Source organism: Sebastes umbrosus, chromosome 20, assembly GCF_015220745.1.
Source record: "Sebastes umbrosus isolate fSebUmb1 chromosome 20, fSebUmb1.pri, whole genome shotgun sequence".
Classification (NCBI taxonomy): domain Eukaryota; kingdom Metazoa; phylum Chordata; class Actinopteri; order Perciformes; family Sebastidae; genus Sebastes; species Sebastes umbrosus.
Window position 1 is genome coordinate 22,242,853 of NC_051288.1, and position 22,405 is coordinate 22,265,257.

Sequence of the window (22,405 nt, forward strand, 5' to 3'; positions counted from 1 at the left end):
ATTAAAGGAGGTGCATACATTCAAATACAAAAAATGAAGGTTTAGATTTACTAAATTTGGATTTATGTATATGAAATTTAGCTAAGAGAATAATCAGATTAATAATATAATGTTCTTTGATTTTACTGTTACCTTCATGGAAACCAAACAAAACCTTCTCTAGACATAGAATAAAATCAGGGTCAATATTATCAATAATGAATCTACTCAAGTCCTTCCACGATTGGCTCAATTTCATTGGGTCATTGAGAAAAAATCTATTAGTAGTACCCAAGGTCAGAACAAAACATGGTGAGGCTGCTTTTTGCTGCTCAACTGTGGAACAAACTTCCAGATGAGATCAAAGATGCACCAACAATGGCCACTTTCAAATCTAGACTCAAGACCAAACTGTTCTCAGACGCTTTTCTTAATTGATCAAATGCTGCACTTTACTGTCTTTTGATTGTTTTTATTATCCTTTTAATTTTTTTTCTTTTAACCTATACTTTTATATTCTTTTATTCGTTTTTATGTTTTATCTTGCTTTTATATATATATAAAGCACTTTGAATTGTCTTTGTGTATGAATGTGCTATATAAATAAACTTGCCTTGCAGACCAGATTCTACTGCGCATGTGCAATCCCCCTTAAAGAGATGACGTATAGATGACGCGTGTCCCTACCTCCTTTTATAGGCTGTGAGTTTAAGGGAAGGGGCTTGGTCTCGTGCCCGCGCCCCCGCGAGAACGCGCATCAAAAATTAGCATCGATGAAGTTTGTGCGAACATGGCGGATTTCCTGCCGACCAGGTCCGTGCTCAAAGTTTGTCTGCCCGTCTGCCTGCTGAACAGCGGCGAGGTGGAGCAGCTCCGCAAGTCCAAGGAGATCGACCGATGTCTCAGCCGGGAGAAAACGTACGTGAAGCGACTGGTGAAGATCCTGCTGCTCGGAGCCGGAGAGAGCGGCAAGTCCACTTTCCTCAAACAGATGCGGATCATCCACGGCCAGGACTTCGACCAACGAGCCAGGGAGGACTTCAGAGCCACGATCTACAGCAATGTGATCAAAGGTAACCTCCAGTAACAACCAGGAGACGACAGAAAGACGACAGAAAGACGACAGAAAGACGATAAAACATGTTAAAAAGTTCCCACATCTGTTTCAGCAGCACACATAAACAGTCTACATCTGCTGGCACACCCATATCACCAGGGTTCATCTGAAATATCACTGTTTTAACTCTTCACAGCCGTGTGGCTTTAATATATTTAACTTTTTAAGTTTGTTTCATAACCATACACTAGCTAGTAGTTTCAAATAGCCATCGGCATGTTTTAGTTGCTCAACAACTCACATAGGGATGTAGCTAATGGAGGGTAAACCCACCAGTGTGCTCTGTAAGGTGTTCCTGTTTTTCCACTCTTTGTATGTACAGGGAGTACTCTGTACTACTATACTATAGTATGTAGTGTAAACAAAACCTCATTATAATGCAGTTAAAATAAGTAATACCTCTCTGACTGGCTTCAAATTGGAAGAATTTTATTTTATTTTTTTAAATAAATAAATAAATATATATATATATATTTATTTATTTATTTATTTATATATATATTTATTTATATATATATATATATATATATATACATATATATATATATTTATATATATATATATATATATATATATATATATATATGTGTGTATATATGTATATATATGTGTGTATATATATGTATATATATATTTATATATATATATATATACATATATATTTATATTTATTTATTTATTTATTTATTTATATATATATATATATATATATATTATAAGCTTTATTTGCAAGATCAGGTGTTGCTGTGTGGTCAGTTATTATTACAGAAACATTTATAAATTAATTTAAATCATTGGAAAATCTGCACAAATATGTGATATAGGTTAATCTTGTGCCTTAAAATAATCGAGTGAAATCAGATATGCAAACTTGGAAATGTAAGAATAAAACATTAAATAAAAAAAATATGATTCATAGATAAAATAATATCCAAAATATCTGGAAAAATAATAACCAAAATAGTTCAACAGATTACTTGTCTGTTGATTGATTAACTAATTAATGGACTAATCAGTCCAGCTATGCGGTTATCTGTATGTATATAAAAATATATGTGTAGTCCTGTGTCTGTTATGCATACCCTGACTGTAAATAAGGAATACGATTTTTTTCTATATTATATATTATATTTTTATATATATGCAAACTTGTAAACATAAGACTACATTATTATTATTATTATTATTATTATTATTATTATTAAATATAAATATATGTCGAATATTTTTCTGATCAATAGATAAAAAATATCTTTAAAATGTCACATCATTTTCTCCAACATGCTTATTTTTTCGAACCAACAGTCCCAATCTCAAAGATATCTAATTCAGAGCGATTATCGATTAGTCGCCAACTATAATTAATTAATTAATCACCAACTGTTTAATAATCTATTAATCAGTAACTACAACAAATCTTTGCAGCTATACATTAATCTGTATGTATATAATCTGTATGCATGTGTAGTCCTGTGTCTCATCTGTAAATAAGGAATCATATTTTTAAAAAACAACAATATACTATCTTGTAAACGCAAAAATGAAGTATTATTGTTAAAATATATATATATTTAAAAAAAAAAAAAAAAGCTGCAGCGATTAATCGATTAGCTGTCAACTACTAAATAAATCATCAACTATTTTGATAATCGAATTATCGGTTTGAGTAATTTTTTAAGAATGAAAAGTCTAAATTTCTCTGATTCCAGCTTCTTGAATGTGAATATTTTCTGGTTTCTTTCCTCCTCCATGACACTAAACTGAATATATTTGAGATGTGGACAAAACAAGACATTTGAGGACGTCATCTTGGGCTTTGGGAAACACTGATCGACATTTTATAGACTAAACAACTAATCGATTAATCGAGAAAATAATCAGCAATAAAACTAATCGTTAGCCCTGCTGCTACATCACTCTAGTCAGACTAAACAGGTTTGTAGGACACCTGTTATTTTTGGTTGGCATGCAGTTCACCAGCTCTTCTGGTCTCTCTTCCACCTCAGGCCTGCTAGATTTTAACACAGTGGGCCTCTCTTACTGAGATAATCTCCACTTCCTCTCCAGGTGTACGTGTGCTGGTGGACGCCCGGGAGAAGCTGCACATCCCGTGGGGTGACCCGGACAACCAGAAGCACGGGGACAGCCTGATGGCGTTCGACACCCGGTCGGCTAAGATGGCCAGCGGGCTGCTGGAGACGTCCGTCTTCTTGCGGTACCTGTCTTCCATCAAAGCTCTGTGGGACGACTCGGGGATACAGAACGCGTATGATCGTCGTAGGGAGTTTCAGCTGGTATGTACACCCACACTGAAAGATAATGGTGGCCCTGTTTTTATACTTTATGCTGCTCTTATCCAGTAAGAGTTTTCTGGGCTTTTTCTAAAAGTCAGAGTGAGAGAGTTGAAGGGCGGGAGTGGAAATAGAAAGTGAAACTGGTTTTCTTTCTGAATTCATCCTCTCTTTCTTTCCTCTCTCCCTGTGATTCGAGCTCTGGTTCTCTCTCTCCGCTGAGCGGTCAGACATGTGATTGACTCAGCTTCCTGTTTACACCTCTCCCCGCTCCTTATGTCTTGGCTGTCAGCATGCATGTTTGACGTTTTACCCCAGAATACCAGCTGCGGTTGCCGGTACCTTCACGTGTCCTTACTGGGACCTTCCTGTGCTCTTAAAATTTGCTTTGTTTTACTTTCACAACCTGCTGCGTGATATGTTTTAACTTTATGTGAGCTGTCAGGTCATGTGATGAACTCTCTTAACATTATCCAGCAGCTTGAGGACAGAATACAGGACACACTTCTCCAAGTTGCTTTCAGTAATGAGACACAAGCAGAAAATGTACATTTCCCTGTCGGTTGCATAAGGCTGAACTGAACTCTCAATGGCGTTTTGTTTTGTGCCTCACACACACTCGGCTTGTTGGTGTGAGCTGGTGTTGCAGACAGAAAAGGGGAATAAGAGTGATCGGAGCAGGAATGTTGATCTGTAGTTAAACAGCTTTATGCTTACAAACAGAGCTCTGGCTCTCCCGCTCGGCATTATTGGTGCACAAACACTAAGAATGTCACACCTCAAGTTACACAGTAACGAGGACAAACACACATATATACATCCTGTGTGCATATAGGGCTGCAACTCACCATCGTTTTCTTATATTTTGGTGTATAAACTATCAGAAACACAGCACAAGTTGACATCTTCCTATTGGCTTTGTCAAACCAACAATAAAAATTAAAACAAAGATATTAAAGCTAATATAATCATCACATTTTAGATGCTTGAACAATATTTTTTTGTAATTTTTGCTTAAAAAATGACAAATCATCTGCAAATTTTGGTCTATATACATGGTCTGGTCCTTCAAAACCTCATCAGGGATGTTACTGATGATTTATATTAGTACAGAAAATTATTTTTTCAGCAACAAATTAGTCCATTGACAGATATTAATAGAGATAGTGATAATAAATCAATAATTAAGTATATTTTATGAAGCACAAATACAAATATTTGATGGCTTTCTGTGTTTTATATCATTATAAATTAGATTAGGGCTGCATTTTAACGATTATTTTCATTTTCATTTTCAATTTATCTGTTGATTATTTTCTCAATTAAACGATTAGTTGTTTGGTTTATTGAATGTCAGAAATGTCGATCAGAGTTTCCCAAAGCCTAAGATGACGTCCTCAAATGTCTTGTTTTGTTCACAACTCAAAGATATGTAGTTTACCGTCATAGAGGAGTAAAGAAACCAGAAAATATTCACATTTAAGAAGTTAGAATCAGAGAATTTTGACCTTTTATTTCTTTAAAAAATTACTCAAACCGATTAATTGATTATCAAAATAGTTGGCAATTAATTTAATAGTTGACAACTAATCAATTATAGATATTTTTTATATTTTTTTTATCTATTGATCAGAAAAATATTTAATAGATATACTTTAATAATCATGCTTTGTTCTTACGTTTATAAGTTTACATATTTAAAAAAAAAAATTATATCTATTTAATATTATTTCTGATCGATAGATGAAAAAATCAAAAACATAAAAAAATTGTGACATTTTATAGATATTTTTGATATTTTTGGGTATTTTTTCTGATAAAAAATGTTGTTTTTTTTAAGACATCACTTTGGGCTCCCGGATATTATGATGGAGATTTCCAAGTATTTTCTGACTTTTTACACGTCAAACAATTGAATGATTAACCAAAAATATAATCAGCAAATTAATCGAAGATAAAAAATAATCATTAGCTGTAGCCCTTCGTATCGTATAAAACCTTGACATTAAGTCTAAATGTGAATTTAGTGTAAAACCTGAGGGCATCATCTCTCCCGTTAAACACATCCAGTAAAACCTGAGGGCATCATCTCTCCCGTTAAACACATCCAGTAAAACCTGAGTAGTTGGGAGCCTTATAAATTCTCTTGTTTGCGAGGACTAATTTGTTTTCCTGCCAGCAGATACAACCCACTGTGTTGTGACCAGGCCCCCTTTTTAAAGTATTTGCATCACAAATCACACGTGCCCTGAGGCTCGCCTCTTAATCATCATTAAAGACACACTGAAACCACACATGGATCCTCTCGCTTTTGCATCGCACAAAGTTCACAGAGCTGCTCTGTAAAATCATTTCTCACTCGATTTTTGTTTTATACTTATGACAAGATCTTAAAACAGATAAAATGCCTAAATATGAAATGTCTTGTAGCTTCGATTCAAATGACACACTGACATTGTTATGTAATCTCATGTTTCAGTTTTGCTTTTACAGCACCCTCCTATAAACTGCGGGCGTTGCTGTCATGTTTTATAACGAACAGAAAGAGCTCAGAGTGATTGCTCCTCGTGTTTCTCTTCTCCTTTTTTTATTATCGGACTGATTTTTTTTTTCGATTTCAAAACCGCCCGTCCTCCTCAGATTTGAAGCCCGAAAGTTAGATTCACAGAAAAAGTAGCTCTTCTTTCTTTTTGGCTTTAGCGTAGCACCACCACCACCATTCTACTCCTCCCTTGTGTAAGCTTAGCCTTGCACACACACATCTCACGTGCACACACACACAGGTTTTTCAGGTCAGGTTAGTTTTTAAAAGATCAAAAGGTTAACACAGAAGCTCACTGTGGAGCTGAACGGACGCTGCTAACATGCAGAAATACAACCTTAACAATCACTACTACTGATAACATTAGAATTTGATAGCAAGGGCGTTGGTTTACGGTGTCATTTAATGCAAAATGCATGCAAAATAACCCCTCTGTAAAGGCGTGGTGTGGTTATAGTAGAGATACCGTGGGTCACAGGGAAGATGGCCAGGGAGATCTGCTTTTCTTTTTGCAGTCGGTTTCTGGTTTATGTTGAGTAGAGGACACACACAGATAAAGGAATGCTTGGCAGCCGCATGTCTGGGCTTGCACTAATTGCGCATGAACAGCGTCAGAAGAAAAAACACTCCTACCCACACACACACACACACATACACACATACACACATATATGCAGAGCAAGCCACACTTCTGTATACATCAAAGACACACTTACTAACACGTGTCTACTGCAATACCAAATACTTTGCATCCTGCTTCAGCTACTCAGCAGACTCAGCAGACTCAGCGAACACACAGTTTTGAAAACAAGCAGATTACCTGAGTGTGTGTGTGTGTGCGTGTGTGTGTCTGTGTGTGTGTGGCAGCTAAAGAGAGATTTTGTCCCACCTTTACAACACATGTATTCTGTTAAATGCAATGATATCAGTTAGTAAAAGTTACATGCAAACTGTGCTGTTTCTGATTTTTTTTTAAACTGTCTGAATGTAATAAATTGTGTAGCATTAACAGAAATCCCTCCTCTGTCCTGTCGCAGGGTGAGTCAGTGAAGTATTTCTTGGATAATCTGGATAAGCTTGGCGAGCCGGTAAGTTGTTTCTGCCTGCACCGATTGTTATAATCAGATGTGTGTACATGTTATAGTTAATATTGCAACACGTCTAGACCTTCTTAAAGTTAGCCGACGAGCAGCGGGGACGGTCGTTCGCCAAAGATGATGCTGACATTTTGGCGAAGAAGCTCCTTTTAGCTGGACCACTTTGACATGAAAATGTGACAGTATAGTAACTCCGTAGATGTTACACCAGGGTATCTGCAGCTCTGCAAAAGGCTTAAAAAGCTTTAAATTCAGTTTCCTCAAAAAAGGCCTAACAGGGCTCGACATTAAGGGTTGCCATTGGCAACCATTTTCATAAATTGGCAACCAATTCTTGGCCTTTGGTTGCCATCAGTGACAACCACTTTTTAACATATAGTTAATCCTAGTTTATATATTGCTGTTACAGCCAGAACCAAAAAGCGCTGCATGGTAGCTGGTGTGTTTACTTGCGTGCGCTCATCTTTTAAGAACAGCAGATCCCTTTCTCCCCGCCTTACACACCCAAATTATTAAAAACAAACAGATATTTTTAACAACATATATTTTAAATAAAACGTATAACGGAGCCAATCTTACTTTCATTCCTTACACCATTACCTTTATATTCTAGCATGACCCAGTTGATATAGCAGAAGTTTCCCTCAATGCAACCAGATATATAAACCAGTTATGAACTAATGATTTTTATGATGTTTTTATGGACCTTTCGGTTGATTTTGTTTTGTGCAGGATGAATAAAACTCTGCTTTTTCAAATATTTAAAAAAGTGTTTCCTTGTAGTCTTATACTTAGCTGTGATTTATTTCCTCAAGTCTCATAAATGTGTCATCTCTACACAGATCATAAACTCATTCAAACCCTTTTCTTGACCACCATTGAAAGCCTACATCACACGGGCCTGGTTTGAATGAAATATTGCCCGAAATAAGATTTAAACAAGATAGCATAAGATAATTCTTTATTAGTCCCACAGCAGGGAAATTTGCAGAGTTACAGGAGCAAAGGGGACAACAACAGAGACATCGGTAAAAAAACATAACAAGACATCATATTATGTAAACAATAAAGATATAATAAATAAGTAAACAGTAAAAAACAAGATAGTATAAATAAAGTTTGCAGAAAAGATTACCCGAAGACCTGAAGTATTGTTTTGGTAAAGACACATCTCCTTATCATCGGGCTACTAATTCAATACAAAACAAACTTTCTCTACTGTCAGCTGTAATGTGTGTTTGTTGTGTGTTTGTTGTGTGTTTGTTGGTTTAGTTTTCTGGTTTAGTTTTCTTCTTCGTCTACAACCTCTTCTTCTATACCTGCAGATATTCATTCATTGTGTTCCTCCGTCTCTCCTCCAGGAGTATCTTCCCACTCAGCAGGACATCCTGCTGGCTCGTAAACCCACCAAGGGCATCCACGAGTACGACTTTGAGATCAAGAACGTTCCCTTCAAGATGGTGGACGTGGGAGGGCAGCGGTCAGAGCGGAGGCGCTGGTTCGAGTGCTTCGACTCGGTCACCTCCATCCTCTTCCTCGTCTCCTCCTCCGAATACGACCAGGTGAAAACACACCGCTGTGCCCGACGCTGGCCACGGCCTCTCATTTTCTCTCATACACACACACACACTTGTGATAGGCTGATAAGTGGCTCATTAATCAGTTTGTTCTAGCAGATAATGTTTGGTGACTTTTTGATAAGTCGTCATTGCTGTGTCTATAGACGCACTACGTATTCTGTTGTGATTTATCTCACAGCGTGGGTAGATTGCCTCAAATAAAACTCTCTTATTCTGTGCACATGTGCAGGTTGTGCTCTATAAAGCCATTAAAAAGGTTTTTTTAATTTTACAGAAATAAATCTTGAAATGGCTCTTTTTTTAATAAAAAGCTTTTTTAAATCTATTTTGATTTACAAAGTATAAAAAAAATTCCCATTGTTAATCTCTTTATTTTTTATTGTGAGTTAGAAAATAGTCGGTTTGGAACGAAATTCGTACAGTATGTGTATTCGTTCAACGAATACACATACTGTACACATACATATTTTATAAAAAAAGGACAGGATGGATGTACCATGCAGAATAATGCCGTGTTTCCACTGCTGCATGGTACAGCTCTGCTCGACTCAACTCTCTTTTGGTACCGGGGCCTTTTCTCTGTGCCATATTTCCACTGCTGATAGTCTCCCCTCAGTGTGGGCGGGAACTCTCAGCTGATCGCCATAGCAACGGCGTGTGAAACTGCCGTGATATCATCTTCAATGGGACACTCGCTGAATCATTTCAACGGCAACCAAACATAGGAACGTCTGCACTTCGCCAGTCGTACGGCGTAGTGTACGCAGTGTGTACGGTGTGGGTTTTTTGCAAGCTGCCGTTTTTTTTTTTTTTTTAAATCTGGGTTGCATTAATTAAAAATTACATTCACTATTGACGGTAGCTTGGCTATTTAAAAGCGACGGGTTTGTGCTGGATGTCCCGTGTCACGTTAATGACGATTCTCTCTGACCAATCAGTTGTCTGCAGTGTTTTAACGCCACCTTCTAGTTCATCCTGAACTGAACTGGACTGCTTGTTTTTTTGCTGGGGCTCCATTCATTTCTGTCTGCAACTATGTTTATTTTTATTACTACTTTAATTACATCTAGTACAATAACAGCAGTACTATTACTAGCAGTAGTAGTTGTACTTAACACCTGCGTTGTCCTTTAACAGGTGCTGATGGAGGACAGGCTGACCAACCGGCTGCGTGAATCGCTGGACATCTTCGAGACCATCGTCAACAACCGCGTCTTCGTCAACGTTTCGATCATCCTCTTCCTCAACAAGACGGACCTGCTGGAGGAGAAGGTGAAGAGCGTTCCGCTCAAGGACTACTTTCCCGAGTACACCGGGCAGGAGCACAACCTGCCGGACGTCCAGGCGTTCATGGTGGAGTGTTTCCGCGCCAAGCGACGCGACGCCACCCAGAAGCCCCTGTACCACCACTTCACCACGGCCATCAACACGGAGAACATCAGGCTGGTGTTCCGGGACGTCAAGGACACCATCCTCCACGACAACCTCAAACAGCTCATGCTCCAATGACCCCTGTCAACCTGTGAAAGTAGAGGACCTGAATGGGGACAAACCACCCCCTCGCTCCTGACGAGGACTTGGGAGAAACCAGCCTCAGAAGAATCCGATAGACGTTCTTCTTCAGCCGTTTTTATATTAGTTTTTACCCTCCTCTTTGAAGAGTTGACCTTCTTGTTAGTTCAGGGTTTGGTAGGGGGACGAGTCAGTAGGGCAGACTGTCTGTGGTTAGAAAGAACGACGAGTTTGGCGGTTTAGATGTTGGATAACATCTTCACCTTGAGACTCTCCTCTGGCCGGAGCGCTGCCTGACAGCACAAGACTCGCTGCGGCTTTTCGACTCAACAAGGTGCCAGCGCCTGGCTGTGGAAACCAGCAGAACTTTTTACAAACCAGGCACATGGTCTCTCTAAACCAGATACACAACTTACCAAGCAACAAAAACAGGAATGTTTCAACAACATGTAAGCAAAAGAGTCAAAATGCACCTAGATCAGCTGTGCCAGCATTGATTTAACAGTCTGTGTCCAAGCACTGAATTCATCATGTCCAGAATCACTCCATTATTTCAGTGCTGCTTTGTGAACGTGGTTTCTAAGCCCCTGTAGTTTGTAGAAGGGTTTGCCAACTTGCTGATGATCTGGAGGCTGCACAATTGTCCTTTTTTTTTTCTCATATTGCAGCACCATCATCAATTTTTCTTGGCCTCGAGATCAGCAGGTTGAAAGTGGCGGCACAGAGCCATTTTTTTGCCGGGACAAGGACCAGTTCATTGATGGCGAAAGCGCTCCGAACAGTTCCATATTTGATGTTGGTTTAATGGCTCCAGCACTGGCACCTTGTCTGTGGGGAGAAAAAAATTGCTAGAAAAGGGCACAACCGCGAGACTGAACCTACAAAGCCTTTCCTTATATAATGTCTTATGTTGACCTAATCACTGTTTGAATCCTGCATTTGTGCCTCTATAGAATTAAAGCCAATGTTAGCTGCCTTCAACAAGTTCCCAATGCAAGTTGTCCTCTTTTGTTTTCGGTTGTTTTTAGAGGGCAAAAATTACCTTAAATGGCACATTTAGGCAGGTGTGCCGGCAAGTGAACATGCAGTCCACTGTTTTCTCAGGGTTGAATCAAAACCAGCGGTAATGCTGATGTTGTTGTTGGTGAACTAACTGAATAATTTAATCTAAATCTGGGTGGCAGAGCGGTGAGACTGGGGCTACATCCACACTAATAAGTTTTCATTTTGAAACGCGTAAATTATGAGTTGCGTTCAAACGATCCAGCGTTTTCGGAGACGTTTGAAAGCGCTGCTGAGCCCGTTTTAGTTTTAAAACTCCGGGGTTGTATCAGTCATGACTTGTCCTTTCCTAATTCGTCACACTCCTCATCACGTGAACCTTTTCTGGAAGAAAACAAATCAGCCTCGACCGCCAGCGGTTAATTTCAACATGGATAACGAGTTACAAGCGTTGCTGACCTTGTTGTCTTCGGTAGCAGCTGTTTTGCAGTTAAATCCTGCATTTTATAATGCTACTCCTGGAGGAGGGAAGCTATTATTCAAGCGCTTTAGCATCAAATCACGTGTCCGGTGCTGCTTCCTGTTTACACCCACACAGTGTACGTGAATGGTCATGTGATAAGCATTTTTAGGCGTGATAGTATGGACTGAAACAACCCTAAAAAACGCTCGTCTGGATGGAGAAAAAACAAAAACGTATTAGTGTGGATGTAGCCTCAGCCAGGCCTCAGTACAGTTAGCTGGGTGGTGTTTGGTACTGTATCCTCCTGGCTTTGACCCCTGAACGTTTACCCAGAATCCCCCTCTCTCTCTCTCTCTTTGTTTTCATCTCTGATTAGATGCCTTGTAAAGGGACAGACCTCCGCTGTTTGCCTGAATGATGAATGTTTGTTAATGGATGTACAGAGATGTGTTCTAGATTGTCTGAAAATACTGTAACCAACATTGTAATAGTAACTTAGCCGAGTTGTGACTCCGGGCGTCTCTGTTTATGTTTTACACGCCATATTGTCCTGTTTAGGAGTTCCCTTTTTAAAAGAAATATTTTGGATTTGTCGGGGAAAATATGTAGACGAAAAAAGCCACTAGAGTTGAATACTTTTGTAAGCAGCGACTGTATTCTGTAGAGGGGGGGGCAATCTTTGTTAGAGGACGACTTCCAGGCACTGTTTAAATCTGTGTTTCTCTGCCAAATCACCCCGATGCCTTCTCGGAAAACTGTTCACATCGACACACTCTCTAGTTTTTCTCCCAAAATAAAAGCTCCCGTGAGCTCCACTTTGCTTCCAGTTCTTGTACATACTGTAATCTGTTGCCATGTAAATAATATTCAGGTTTATCTCCGTATATGTAAATGGTTGTAGAAATGGAGTATTTTTTTTTCTTCCATTCTGAATGTGTTTTCAAAATCACTGCTTTTTCCAATGAAGATTACCTTTTTGTTTTTTCTGATTTACATGTATTTTTGTGTAATTGTGTTTTCCATCACCTTCTTGAAATTCATTCCTGTGCCAAGTCTCATGCCACTCTAACCCCTATCAATAAAATACACTTTTCTAATGAAAGTAGACTCTTTTTTTTTTTTCTTAATGTTTACATATCACTAAGTTATATATTCAACTTCTTATTCATGATCAACATTGGCCCAAAAGAGACACTGCGTGGATATACTAAGAGACAAAATGAACAACCAAATGTTGTATTTCTACATTAAATGTACAACTAAACATTCTTTGAAAAATAAGTTCAAAATATGTTTTAAATTTACGTTATTTAAAAATACAAATGCATGTGAGGTGCCTGTTTTTGTATGTTTTGCACCGTATCCTCTCAACGTCTATACAAATCTACAGTATTTCTTTGTATTTTATTGTAAATACAAAGATATTCTTTCATAACTTCTTGGGAGAAAACTCCTATAAGATTAAAAAGTCTTTACCTACTAAACACAAATACTAATTGATTCATAAAACTTCAAAACAACTGTGCAACTTCATCTGCTTGAAGAAAACCATGAGATTATGGCTGACATGCTCTTGTGAGGAAAATAGGTTCGTATTCTGCCAAAAAAAAACAGTTTTTTACTAATTAAATGTTTTATTCTGCGAAATAATATCGTCAAAACTATTGTGGACAACTTAAATACCCATCTGACAGAGATATAAAACTCTTCAGCGGGGATTTTGACCGACAACTGCCAAAAAAATAGAGGTTCGTTTGGGGGATTTACGCGAAACCGGAAGTACGCAGCAGAGAGTCATCTCAATGTCGCTGACGCACCACACCCACTAAACACATCACTACACGATCATTCAGGTATTTAATTCACTCCCTGCTCTGTATCTTCACCGTTATAATCCCAGCTCTCATGAATATCAATTATATAGCAATAATTTAATCCTAATTTAACGATATTTGATTTTTGTTTTAGCTGTTTACATTAAGGCACCTAACTGGTTACCTAAAGGGTCCTTCTCTGTAACATCAACAGTTAGGACCCTGATTACATGCACGATTAGTACCATGTGGAAATGTGTCTACTAAAAGTGTTTAAAGTGTTTTAAAGTGGATTATTGTGTACTAATGTGATATTTTATGTCACTTTATAATATTGTTTGACACTGTTTCCTGTTATAAGTTATCAGAACATGCTTCAATCTGCAAAATGAGCTCTGGTAAGTGTCACAATATTGTTTTATTATTCACCACAATGTGCCCTAATCACAACTAATATATGACATGTGTTTGTGTTATTATTTTGTATTACTGCACTGCTGAGTGAATGAATACAGTAGAATCTGCAGTAGAGTACAGTAAGTACTTTTCCTTCAATGACAAGGTCAGCCCATAAAGACAAAATAAATGTGCACCATGCAAGAAATAATAACTACTAGGTGCTCTTTTAGTAAAATATTAGTTGATATTTATTAGTGTTTTACAATATCATCAGTTTATACATATTTAGAGCTAAAAATAGTGAATTTTGATATATGATTTATTGTTTTATTTAAAGGTCCCATATTGTAAAAAGTGAGATTTTCAGGTCTTTTATATTATAAAGCAGGTTTAAGTGCTATATAAATACTGTTAAACTATCAAAACGCTCAATATACGGAGAAATACCCACAGCCCCGTATTCAGAAATTGTGCGTTTGAAACAAGCCGTTAGGATTTCTATCCATTTGTGATGTCACAAATATACAATATTTAGACCATTACACAGTTTTAAATGTAAACATTCTAAATGTGTCCCAGTTTATTTCCTGTTGCAGTGTATGTAAATAACATCAGCTGACAGGAAGTAAACATGGACCCGAACTGTTGCCTAGCAACGCAATTACATTGAAATGCACTAAAACGGAGCGTTTCAGACAGAGGGTAAAAACAGGTATATTCAGACAGACAGTACGAGAAAAATAATGTGTAAACAGCATGTAAACATGTTCTATTAGAAACACAAAATACAAGTATGGACCTAAAAATTATCACGATATGGGACCTTTAAAGCAAAAATGCTAAACATTTTCTGGTTCTAGCATTTCAAATGTGCAGTCTTGATGCCTTTGTGGGGCAACAAAAACAAAAGAAAATCACTTGTTCAAGCCTCAAGGAAACTCTGACTCTGTTTTATGGGAAAAGTAGGGCTGTCAATTGATTAAAATATTTAAATACGATTAATCATAAATTAAATCGCAATTTTTTTTTTTATCTTTTCAAAATGTACCTTAAAGGGAGCAGGTCAAGAATTTAATACTCTTATCAACATGGGAGTGGGCAAATATGCTGCTTTATGCAAATGTATGTATATATTTATTATTGGAAATCAATTAACAACACAAAACAATGACAAATATTGTCCAGAAACCCTCACAGGTACTGCATTTAGCATAAAACAATATGCTCAAATCATAACATGTCAAACTGCAGCCCAACAGGCAACAACAGCTGTCAGTGTGTCAGTGTGCTGACTTGACTATGACTTGCCCCAAACTGCATGTGATTATCATAAAGTGGGCATGTCTGTAAAGGGGAGACTCGTGGGTACCCAGAGAACCCATTTACATTCACATATCTTGAGGTCAGAGGTCAAAGGGAACCCTTTGAAAATGGCCATGACAGTTTTTCCTCACCAAAATTTGGCAAAACTTTGAAGAGTTATTTAACGTCCTTCACAACAAGCTAGTATGACATGATTGGTACCAATGGATTCCTCAGGTTTTTTCTAGTTTTATATGATGACATCTAAGAACAGAAGTGTACTTGTTTTAACAACACTCTCTGTCACTGTTTTCTCCCCACAGAGGTTTGCCCGTTCTGCGGGAAAACTTACAAAAGGTTGAAGAGTCACCTGCCACATTGCAAGGCAGCAGCAAGCTCCAAAACACCTCCGACCAAACACGATGTCACCGTGAATGAGACGACGACGTCGTCTTCTCAGCTGGAGGCAGCCTCGTCCGAACCGACGGCCACACAGACACCGTCAATGACGGCACAATCAAAGAAGAGTAAAAAGATGGCTGAGGTGTCATTTGCACCACCGAATGCATCATCACCTTTGTCAGAGTCATCGTCTCTGAGTCCTGCATCACTTCCACCATCATCTAAGAAGAAGAAGAAACAGAAGCTGTCCGAGCAAATCAAGACAGCCAACGTTTCCCTCGCCTCCTCCTCATCGCTACCTCCGTCTCCCACCATCTCTAAGCCCGGAAAGCAGAGTCTCCGTGTTTTGATAGAAGCTGCAAATCAGGTTTCTAATAAAGGATCACTGGAGGGAGCCAGATCTGCCTCGTCGGAGGCCCTGCCTTCAGCTTCAACTCTATTTGTGGCAGATCCTCTGAGCTCCAGAACCACAGCTGAGACCAAAACTAATCCTGACAAAATAGACTCAATAAAAGACGACGCCCATCCTGCCGTTCTGTCCACCAAAACCAAAGCTGCCTCTAAAATGAAGGTGTCAAAGACGAAGAAGGCTGCACAATCACTTCAAGACACCTCTAGCTCTCCGGACTCTAGAGTAAATGAAAGTAGACGCCGTGTAAGAGACGATTTCTGGGTGGACAACGAGGGGGAAGTTGAGGATTTATCTGTGAATAAGATGCTTATGAAATCAGGAAGTGGTCACCAGGGCAGGATCACTCTCCAGGATGTCAAAGCCACGTTAGGCCGAGCTAACGCCGCCCGTAAGTCCGGCCGACCGAGCATCCTGAGCCAGATTGAAACTACTGAGTATCTAAGCAGCAACATCAGTCCAGTTCTGCTCCCAGCGGGGTATAAAGGTGTTGATAGCTGCTTGGTAACAACTAAAACTGTGTCAGACCAGCTGCAATCATTTAAGAGAAAACAAGCATCTTTAATCCCCCTTCAGCAGCTTGAACTAGCTTCCCCTGGAGCTCCCCTCCACCTTTCTGAGGTGAGCAAAGCCACATCCCCTCCACATAACACCCGCAGCATGACCGAGGGGCTCAAGATGACAGGACTCCTCGCCATATCACCGTCACTCACTAAGTTTTCCAGCCCTCTGCCGGCAGCGGGGGTGGGGACGTTGAGAGCTGATGACGGGTTGAAGTCGCAGCTCGAGGTCTGGAAACAAAACACGGCTGATAAAGGAGCTAAAGGTCAGTCTATGGCAGTAAAAAGTGGGCATCAAACCTCAAAACTACAGACTGAAATGTGTCTTAAGTGCCAAAAGCTGTTCAGATTTGTATGCATTTTTCTGATTGATCATGACAAATGGTAATTTAGACTACTTTATTTAGGCAAAGTTCTTGTTCATGTGAACATTTAAAGGAGGAATATCATGGTAAAACTCAACATCAATGCTTGTGCTCATACGTTCGGTATATGAGGTATGGTATCAGAAAACGTGATTCAACAAGCCATTCAGATTTGGCTCCCCTTCCTATGTCACATGTAGAGCTGCAACGATTAATCCATTAATTGATAAGTTGTCAACTATTAAATTAATTGCCCAACTATTTTAATAATCGATTAATCAGACTGAGTCATTTTTTAAGAAATAAAGTCAAATTTCTCTGATTCCAGCTTCTTAAATGTGACTACTTTCTGGTTTCTTTACTCCTCTATGACAGTAAACTGAATATCTCATTATCTCAGGTCAGAACAGCCAGCATGCTTTCCTGACTATTCTGACCCACAATCCTCTGCGCGGTGGATATAAAAGCCAAGGAGGGTGAAAAGAAGGAGATGTCACGCGTCATCAACGCGTCATATCTTTGAGGTACAACACATGCCCAGTAAAATCTGGTCTGCCGAAATTGAGCAACGCACGACAGCAGCTCCAGTCACACTGCACGTGTTATTCTCCATACCTCAAGACCCGCGTTCCAGCCTCTTTCAGTAGACCTTGATAAAAGTGAGAGGGTCAAAGTTCAAGGCACAATGTTATGAAGAAGTAGTATGTCCCAATTGTGTGCATACCTTTGCAAAAGGTGCACCATATTTTTCTCACAAGCCAATCAGAGCGGACTAGGCTTCTTAAAGAAACAGTAGCTAAAACGGAGCCTTTCAGACAGAGGGTGAAGACAGGTATATTCAGACAGACATGTTTGTATTCCTCAAAGTGAGCTACTAGTGAAATGAAATGATGTGTTTTGAGCGTGTATTTATCTTTGTCAGTGCATTGATTCTTTATTGTTGTCATGAATCGTAGGTGCTCTGACACAGCGGAGTCTTGGACAGGTGAGACTGAGGGAGCTACCTGAGTGGCTGGCCTGCAAAACCCCCGGCCACCCGAGAGATGTGGTGGACATGGTGCAAAGAGGTGAAAAACACACACATACAAATATATGTATCGTCAGAAAACACACCGGCTGCTGGCTGTAGCTTCGTATTTAACGGGCAGACGCCTTCTCATCTAACTCTCGGCAAGAAAGCAAATCAATACGCTTTTAGTAATGTAGGAAGTTTAACGTGTTTTTCTTTCCTCTTCTGTGCTTCTTCCATCAGGCTGGCGGTGGTATTACAGGAGGTACATCAACGTGAGGAAAGGTGGTGTAGGTGGACCGGGCATGTTGTTAGCAGGATACTGTGTGCTCAGCTACATCTGGAGTTACCCTCATATAAGTAAGTGATTTACTCTCAGTGCTGCTATGTGTTATTATGTTATGTTATCTGCACAGAGTTTGGAGATAACTGAGCGTGTCTGTGGCTGTTTGTTTGTTTTTCCAGAGCGTGATCGCTGGAGGAAGTACCACTAATGTCAAGCGTGACTCTGTATGAGGAAACAGCAGCTGTGGGTTCAGGACTTAAATGCATCTGTTCTTTTAATAATATATAATTAATCCAGATCGGTGCTTGAAGTGGAAAAATGAGTGCCAGTACTCCCCTTATTCACATGTTGGCGTTGGCGTGTGTATTTATGTATTTATTATGATCATACTTGGGATATGCATCTCCTATAGTAGGCCTATAATACTCCAATGATAATCCAACTGGAACATTATAGGGTTAAGGTTGTGTGTTTAGTGTTAATATGTGTTATTTGTAGCCTATAGTCGGGTATCATTCAGGTTTTAGGAGTCAGGATGCACTTATATATTATGCAGCAGGATAAAGAGACATATTCTGAATTTCTACAGTGAATAAAGGATGATAGGAGATATTAGGTTTAGGGATCCTACCCCAAGAAAATTTCTGTTTTTGACTTGCACTTGACTTTTAACTTCGCAATCTTACATAATTTTGGACTATTATTATTACTATAGAGAACTACAAAAAAAGCTTAAAGACAAGACTTACCATAGTTGATTAATTATTATATTATTTACACATATCACAGCCTTCGTCTGAACATTTAATTGTTCTGGAAATGTTTGCACTAAAAGAGCAGATTGAGAAAACTTTTAAATAATGTTTCAATATTGGTTCACAACTAAAAAACAGTTATGACGTACAGTTCACTAATTATCTTACAAAAGGGAGGTGAAGGACGTATTATATTGATAAATTACAGCAGCGTCGTTCAATCTTCCTCCCCCGTGCCGTGCCGTGACGTGACGTGTTGTGACGTGCGTCACCTCATCCAGATGCTCTCCACATTGTTTACACATTGTTTATGTTCATGGTGTGCCGCAAATACGCTGGTGCTGTGCCGTATGCTTATGAATCTTCCCAGAGAACCTGATATGGAGCAGAGGGGCAGAGAAGAGTACCGGCACGTCTCACAACTTGCCGGTACACTAGGATAAGTCACGGTGCGCCAAGGAGTAAAATGTAGAAGTGCCGGTATACTGGTGAGTACCGGCCCACTTCAAGCACTGATCCAGATCCAAACATTTCCGTAGGATTGATGTCTGAGAAGTTGATACTGGTTTCTTGTCAACATGGTAGTTCTCCCCATTCATCCCCATTCAAGACAGGACTTTAATGTAAAGGGACACATTACTTGTGCCACCAGTTGGCTGGTTTATTTGTGATGTATCTGGGAAGATGAAACGACAGAGGAAAACTTGTATTTCCAAACACAAAAGCACTGTTAGGAGACTGGATCTAACCTCTCCTGTAACAACAATTTCTAATATATATACGCTTCCAAAGCATTGTGATTAACGAGGCGGCAATCTGGATCTATTGCTCCTGAAACGTGAAGCATTTTGTATACATAAACTAAACACACTACCGCCACATGGACTGAATGAAGAACTAGACTGTTATTATTTAGTATTAATACAATTTGTTGGAAATGATTTTGTTTTTTTCGGTTTGTTCTTTTGGTTGGATTGATGTATTTTAATTTAATTTAACCACAAGATGGTGCCATAATGAGTGAAGCACACACAGGTGGCAAAGAAACGCAGGTGATGCACATGACGACCTGATAACCAGAGAAGTGATTGTCCAATAGGACGCCTTGTTGTGTTTGGAAGTGTATAAAAAGTGGTTTGCAGCCCAGCATTCTTGTTCGGCCTCTGAAGACACATGTTGGGTTTTTTGGGAAGTAGAAACTGATGAAATGAATAAGCCTGTGTGCCGTCCACCTAATTCAAACCAGATTTCAAAGGCTTATAGCACTAATTTGATGGGGTTAATGTGTTTCTTTATTTGATAGCGCTCCCTGCTGGTTAGTTTAGCATAAAGACTGGAAACAGCTACCCTAGCTCTGTGAAATGGTTCCACCTACCAGCAACTTTTTAAAGCACTTTATATCTTATTTGTTTAATCTGAAGTGAAAAACCATCAATTAGCCTTTGGCTTTTTAGACTCCAGTCTGTATGCTCACTAGGCTGCAACTAGGGATGTTTTTTGTTTAATTCACAACATCAAGCATGTGTTTATACTGTGACCGAAAAGTGACGCCGAGGGGTTTGACAAAGCGTCAGTATGTGATGAGTTTGGATGAGAACTTGTTGGCTCCAAATGGGGGGAGATTGATGCCACCTGGGTTAAAGAGGAACTAATTCCAGAGATCCTCCCTGATTGGCCACAGATAGCAGGTGACGGGATGTAAATGGTCTTTGGAAGGCAACAAACTGGTTGACCTGTTTCTCGGTCTACAGGGAGATGGAGGAAGGCCAGTGTTTTATGTACCGGAAGGTTTTTCCTCATTAATTGCACGGCTTATTGGGACACGGTCTTGAGCTATGGCGTATGATGACACATGCAAAGTGTAACTGGAGTTGCTATTGGCTCAATTTTGGCGGTTCCAGACCAGATTTTACTGTGCATGTGTTTGTACTCTGATGATGATGCGTGACATCTCCTTGAGTAATTTTCTCCAGAGAACCCTAAGCGATAAACCTAATTAAATAAGTTTGTTTTTCTTTTTTGTGGCCGGTCTGAATAAATGTTTTTCTGGAAAAACAGTGCCTGCATGCTGGTCCATTATCCCCACCAGCACTACCACCCATCCTGAAATACAACAGGGAACATGTTCACAAGAGAACTACTAAACATTGATTTTTATTGGGATTATGTGGTCATCAGTGCCACTGTTTGTTTCTCAAGGTCTCCACTAGGTGTCATTGTTGTGCTGTGTTCCCAAAACCAAAGGGGCTTGGCAGTCAAATGTTTGCTATGCAGAGTTTTCTTAGCTCCTTTGTGCTGAGGTATTGGTGCTGGGGTCCATGAGAGGATTAAAGGGAACCAGCAGATTTGTTTTAAACTTGATTAAAATCTTTTTCTCTGGCAGCCCAGATGTAGAAAAACATGAAAATCAAAACATCTCTACTTAAGTGTCCGTGAAGAGATCCTATCTGTGTAGCAGAGGGTTACGAATCTGTTTTTCCTTTTGCAAATGCTTCCTCTGTCACATGACGTTATTATTATGCATGCTCGGTCCGTCAGCGAACACTCACAGAATAGTAATGGAGGGACGCTGAAGGAGGTTCTCATCATCTGGACCGGACCAGTTTTCTTATTGTATTCAAAATGAATTTATTCTCCTCGCTGCCGTAGTTGAACACACATTAGCTACAAATGAAGAAATGACAGTATTTTTGTGACCATTTTTTTCTTGACGCCGCTTCTCAGCCAACACAATAAAAAATAATTTCCATTTTCTCGTGTTTGTTTTTTTTACATTCTTCTTTTTTTTTTTATCTCCATACAAAAATTATAAATATTTTGTGTTTCACTTTTCATTTTTGTACAAAACAACAAACTATACAAATCAACAGTGAAAATGGAGCAGAGAAAAAACATTTCTGAACTGAACACGGGGGGGGGGGGGAGAAAAAGCACAGTATGTTCCTACCAGGCCCTCAGACACTGATATGCATCCAGATAGTCTCACCAGCTCTGAACACGTCTCTACTTTGTGCAAGTCCAAAACCTTCTCATGGATATAATATGAGTGCTATCGAGGCACAACGTCTTGCAGCAACCACTCGAAGGAGCAAATGATAAATCTCACATGAGAGTTCTTGTCACTGGTAGATATAAGAGGTCTATAAGGGCTGAGGCAGAGATACAGGCGGGCTGCGACGGCCACTGGCACTCAAACACAGAAAAAAAAAGACAGATGTGTCCTCTATCACCTCGTATAAAAGGCCTTCAGTCTGCTCCTGTAGCCGATTGGCAAGCATATTTCACAGACGTTTATAGGAGAGAGGTGACGCTATCCAGAATCAACCCCTAATGAGCATTTAACACATCTAACCTAAGCTTTGGTCCTGGCAGAAATTGCCCTTTCTTGCTTAAACTGTAGTGCATATTTCAGTAAAAAATGCCCTTCCAAAAACAGAAATGCATGACCAATATTTCAGATTAATTCTTTATCATGTTGAAATATCACAGTTAAGTTTTGGCTCTAAAAAGCTGAATGAAAA

The 22,405-nt window shown here is 39.2% G+C and overlaps 2 protein-coding genes across 2 annotated transcripts; both read left to right on the forward strand.

Moving 5' to 3' along the window:
• The first annotated feature begins 671 nt into the window (after positions 1-671).
• Positions 672-12,685, forward strand: LOC119479789 (guanine nucleotide-binding protein subunit alpha-13-like). Its single transcript, XM_037755748.1, has 5 exons — positions 672-1,052; positions 3,164-3,390; positions 6,967-7,017; positions 8,388-8,588; positions 9,744-12,685. Exons 1-5 carry the CDS (start codon positions 770-772, stop codon positions 10,113-10,115), a joined length of 1,134 nt encoding a protein of 377 aa, XP_037611676.1. The 5' UTR covers positions 672-769; the 3' UTR covers positions 10,116-12,685.
• A 780-nt stretch (positions 12,686-13,465) lies between these two features.
• si:dkey-21c1.4 (uncharacterized protein C17orf80 homolog) lies at positions 13,466-18,443 on the forward strand. Its single transcript, XM_037755723.1, has 5 exons — positions 13,466-13,795; positions 15,422-16,735; positions 17,791-17,901; positions 18,087-18,203; positions 18,309-18,443. The coding sequence occupies exons 1-5, from the start codon at positions 13,786-13,788 to the stop codon at positions 18,335-18,337; spliced, it is 1,581 nt and encodes a 526-aa protein (XP_037611651.1). The 5' UTR covers positions 13,466-13,785; the 3' UTR covers positions 18,338-18,443.
• The last annotated feature ends 3,962 nt before the right edge of the window (positions 18,444-22,405 follow it).

Excerpts from the sequence above, each read along its gene's own strand:
- LOC119479789 (XM_037755748.1), top strand. The coding sequence starts at position 770 with ATGGCGGATTTCCTGCCGACCAGGTCCGTGCTCAAAGTTTGTCTGCCC. Across the intron at positions 3,391-6,966 it reads GTCGTAGGGAGTTTCAGCTG|GGTGAGTCAGTGAAGTATTT; the intron begins GTATGTACACCC and ends GTCCTGTCGCAG. Across the intron at positions 8,589-9,743 it reads CCTCCTCCGAATACGACCAG|GTGCTGATGGAGGACAGGCT; the intron begins GTGAAAACACAC and ends GTCCTTTAACAG.
- si:dkey-21c1.4 (XM_037755723.1), top strand. Across the intron at positions 16,736-17,790 it reads GGCTGATAAAGGAGCTAAAG|GTGCTCTGACACAGCGGAGT; the intron begins GTCAGTCTATGG and ends CATGAATCGTAG. Across the intron at positions 17,902-18,086 it reads GGTGGACATGGTGCAAAGAG|GCTGGCGGTGGTATTACAGG; the intron begins GTGAAAAACACA and ends TTCTTCCATCAG.